This window comes from Dermacentor andersoni, chromosome 9 (genome assembly GCF_023375885.2).
Source record: "Dermacentor andersoni chromosome 9, qqDerAnde1_hic_scaffold, whole genome shotgun sequence".
NCBI lineage: Eukaryota > Metazoa > Arthropoda > Arachnida > Ixodida > Ixodidae > Dermacentor > Dermacentor andersoni.
In genome coordinates, this window is record NC_092822.1 from 92,883,883 (window position 1) to 92,888,592 (window position 4,710).

Here is a 4,710-nt window from a genome sequence, read left to right on the forward strand (position 1 = left end):
CACATCGTGTATTCTGTTAACAAAATTGTCACCCATTTGAAGCCCTTGCACACATGCTTTGACTAAAGACGACACTTCTGAGACGGTCAGTTCACCGGCTAGTTTATCTTCTTTCGTCGGTGCTCTTGAAAGAGCGTCCGCCGTTATCAAGCTTTTACCGGGAACGTACACAATATTAAAGTGATACCGCATCAGCCGCATTCCGAAACGCTGAACCCTTGGCGGCAACACATCAATAGGCATTTTACCAAGCAACGAAACGAGAGGTTTGTGGTCTGTTTCAAGCATCACCTCAATACCTCTTATGTATTCGTCGAATCTATCGGCAGCTCATGTTAACGCTAGTGCCTCCTTTTCAACTTGCGCATAGCGCTGCTCGGTTTTCGTCAGTGACCTTGAAGCAAACGCTATCGGCCGGCGCTCGCCATTGCGTTGTTTCTGGAAAAGGTCGGCACCGAGACCGTAAGACGAGGCGTCCGCCGAAAGAATCGTGGGAAGGCGTGGATCGTACATAGCCATGCACTTTGCTGAGCAGATAAGAGATTTAAAGCTTTCGAAAGCCTTGTTCTGTGCAAGGCCCCAAGCTCAGTCGGTCTTCCTGCAAAAGCTCCCGTAGCGGGGCAGTGGTTTGCGCCAAGTTCGGCAAAAAAACGGCCTAGGTGGTTGGCCATGCCGAGAACACTGCGCAATTAGGATATATCAGAGGGTGCTTTCAGCTCTTTAATGACTCTGAGTTTGGCCGGATCCGGCTGTACGCCTTCCTCGCTGAGTAAATGGCCCAGAAAGCTTGAGCTTCGAACACCGAACACACACTTTGCTTTGTTTAAGGTAACGTTAGACTGGCCAGCTTAGCTAAGACGTTCGATAGTCTGGAGTCATGTTGCGCTTTGCTGTCGCCAAAATTAAGAATATCGTCCATCAGGTTTACGACGCCAGGTAGGCCTGCCAGAATTTCAGACATTCTTCTTTGAAAATAGTCTGGAGCTGATGTAATCCCGAATGGCAACCTAGTGAAACAGTACCGCTCAAACGGTGTAATGAACGTGGTCAGCACTTCTGAGCCCTTGCTGAGTCGCACCTAATGGAAGCTGGAATTGCGTCTAAGTTGGAAAACCATTTTGCACTGGCAAGAGAGCCCAGTCCTTGGTCGACAGTAGGCAATGTGTATCTTTCTCTTAAGACAAACTTGTTCAACTGCGTAAGGTCTACGCAGATCCTTACATCTCCCGAGTTCTTTTGTACAGGTACAATGCCGGCACACCCCTCTGTTGGCTCTTCCACTTTACGAATGACGCCCATTTATTCCATTTTCTCGAGTTCTCGTTTTACAGGTTCCTGACGCGGCATAGGAATCCTGCGCGGTGTGTTTATTGCAAATGGAACAGCATTTGGTTTAAGCCTTATTGTATACTCCCCGGGCATAGTGCCCAAGTTGTTGAAAACCTGAGGGCACAAAACTTCGTAGTTGGGTTCCTTGTGAGCCAAAGAGTCAACGAACTTGACTCCCAACGCTTCGAGAGCCGGCAAACCCAGCAATACATGGCGCAAAGGACTGACCACATAACACGTTTGGCTCGAAGTTTGTCCCCTCCAAAATATATCCGCCTGAAACTTGCCCAGAACATTTAAGCGGTCACCGGTAGCGCCAGTCAAGACCTCGTCGGCCTTTTCCAAGCTCGTGGGAAGTCCCGGAAATGATGCGGGAATTACGGACACTTCTGCGCCTGAGTCGACCTTTGCAAAAACAGGCACGGAGTTAAGTAATACCTGAACGTAACGCGCTTTGGCGCGAGGCGCCTCGACCGCGCCCAAAAGAACCTCCCCACTGTCGTTTTGTACAGACGACACTTGTACCTTTCGCTGGTAGCCTGGAGAAGTCCCTTTGAGGCACGCCTTGGCGAAGTGCCCCTTTAAGCCGCAGTGAAGCACCTCTGGCCTCTCGCTGGGCAGGCTGTCCTTGGGTGCGAGTTGCCTCCGCAGAAGATGCACCGTCCTTCGGAACGAGCTGATGTCGGCCGGGTTTCCTTGCAGCGTTGCGGTTTCCTGCGGTAGCCCACTGCGTCGACATTGACGTCCTCACATGGCTTGCACGGTGTATATTCGTGGACTTCGTTGCAGTTTCGAAGCTCTTCTTGCTCCTGCTGAACGGTCTCTTTTAGGCGGGCCCTCGCCAGAGCTGTTGCGAGAGACAGCTTGGGATCCATTTGGAGCGACTCGGAAAGTATTTCATCCCGCAGGCCCACGACGAACCGGTCCCTGATGAGGCGCTGCTTGAATTCTCCGAAGTCGCATTTGTCCGCCAAGACGTGTAGAGCAGTCATAAACTGGTCAATTGACTCGCCAGGCATCTGGTGCCGCTTGTGAAAGCAAGCGCTCTCGTAGATAACGTTGCTCTGCTTGATGAAGTAATCGTCGAACTTCTTTTTGACCAGCTCAAATTTCTTAGAATCTTCTGCAGAAAGATTGAAGGTGGCGAAGATGTCCCTTGCTTGTCGACTCATGGTATAAAGCAGAGTGCGTACTTGTGCCTCTTTCGGGCGCTCATTCAGGCCCGACGCATAGCGATAGTCGTCGAAGTGCAGTATCCACGCCGGCCACTCCGAGGTAGTGTCGAAGTCCAGCGGTGGCGGCTGCTGAAGACCCGGCGGCGATGCAGTGGCCATTGCAGCCTCCCTTTCTGACCCTGGTGACTACAAATAAACTTACACGAGCACAAACATGGTTGGACTGCATACGGCAGATATTACCCTGTCTGGCAGTCCACCGCTATCCTCGAAAAGACATGTACAATATCGTTGTATTTACTGTCACTAAGATTTCGCGCTGAAACTTTGAGATTAGCAAAGATGTTTGATTTGTTAAGCTCGGGGCAACGAGCAATGGAACAAAAAGTGCTATGGGTAACGTTAAGGGCTGTAAACACAGCGGCATATATTACGGAGCAAAGGCGGTAGCCAATATTTTGCTTGACACTAGTATGACGAAATTGTAGGACGGCTAAGCGGTGGTCTATTACAGAGTCGCCGAATGGGTGCCTATAATTAAAAAGTTAAGTTCGCAAGGGCACAAAGTACGCGGCTTGATGATGTTGGGAACATTAGAGGCATAAAATACTGTCTCAGCAAGGATATATTAATTGGTGAACGCTGGGGGACGCTTCCGTCCTGCAGTTGACATTAAGAGGCTGATGATATTGAAAAAACAGTATGGCGACGATGATTATTATTTGCATAAATATGGCAGCAAGCTGCGCATGATTTGCATTTGAAACATTAGAGTGGCATTAAAGAATGGGCACTGATTTCATTTAACGTTGACGTTCGCAATGAGGAACTTCTTCGCGTACTTCTGTGTGCTTTGGTTAGGGACGTCCTTCTGTGCACGCCTAAACACTGAATATCCCCTTTGGGTCACATCTGAACGAATCTAAACCATCTGAGCATATAGCATACCTATCCCACAAATAGAAGAGGGAAGTTATATGACTACTGGATAGGAAAACAATTTGGAACTTTATTGGCCTCTCTGCAAATAACTTTAAATCTACACCGTTCGCATGAATCCGAAAAGAATGTGCGCACACGCGACAACGTTCTTTTGCCACCACCATCGTGCACTATAGCCGTGCGTGCGAGCTCAGGATGAGTGTAAAAGCAGTTCATGGACCGCGCGGTCTTTGTCACCTGTTTCGCTGATATAAAGCATAGCGTTTGAGCAATGGTGGGCGTTAGAAACCCATTTCCTTTAGTTGATGTTGAGGTATCTACTGCAAGGCAATAGGGCGGATGATGCGGCTAAGCGGTGGCGACTGCAGCTTGACATTCTGATCTGCCTCAAATTGCTGTGTCGCAGCCCGCCTCGAATTCCGCCAAAGAAAACCAGTGAGCGCATCCATCTTTACGTTCCTTTCTGCCACAGCCAACATTAAATGGTTCGTATAAAAGACTCTTTAAAAACTCATATTGTTCGCTTTCATTTTTTGTAAGTTGTTTTCATTCTTTTGTTTAATGTTTCCTATTGCTGTATCCTAAACTTCTCCCCGTCTCTATTCCCACTGTTTAAGTCATTTTCGTGCTTTTGTCGTCAATTAGCCATGCGATTGCTTAATAGAAAATGGTCATGTTCACAAATTTTCTAATATGTTTTTTATAACGATAAGCCGAATAATTTTCCCTTCTATATATTATATGCTGCCTCCACATACCTTATCTTGTAGATATGTTCCACTTAGTATTGTATCGTGTATTAAGACATATTGGTTGTTCTAGGGAACGGTAAATAAACACATACATATTAGTATTTTCGCGAACTCTATTCTTCTTTTTCATTGGTGCACGTATGCTATTGCCCACTGGTTGTTACCGTGTAGCTCTTTTTTGCTAGGTTCCAATGGATCTCGTATGCGAGTACACCATCAAAAAATGTTCCATAAATTGTGCTATGAGGGCCAACTCGCGACGAAGTGAAGCAGGCTTCAATCACTCCCCATACGTGTGCCGATCCCTAAGACAGTGCAATACCGGGCCAGCCTCCGGAGGAGATGCAGTTCCCCATGAACATGCCCACTAGTCATCGCTTGGCTGGTAATCGTTCTTCAGAGCAGGAGAGCACAAAATTTTCTTTTCGCTGCCTGCTTATCAGTTTTCATGGATAGCGATCCCCTATCTGGTCGGTTTTTGGGGTACAGACGGTCTCCGTGATGCCTTTTTT

General features: G+C 47.8%; 1 protein-coding gene across 1 annotated transcript; it reads right to left on the reverse strand.

Annotated features, from left to right (window-relative positions):
- Positions 1 to 1,910: 1,910 nt before the first annotated feature.
- LOC140213329 (uncharacterized) lies at positions 1,911 to 2,663 on the reverse strand. Its single transcript, XM_072284568.1, has one exon. It carries the CDS (start codon positions 2,661 to 2,663, stop codon positions 1,911 to 1,913), a length of 753 nt encoding a protein of 250 aa, XP_072140669.1.
- Between the last annotated feature and the right edge of the window lie 2,047 nt (positions 2,664 to 4,710).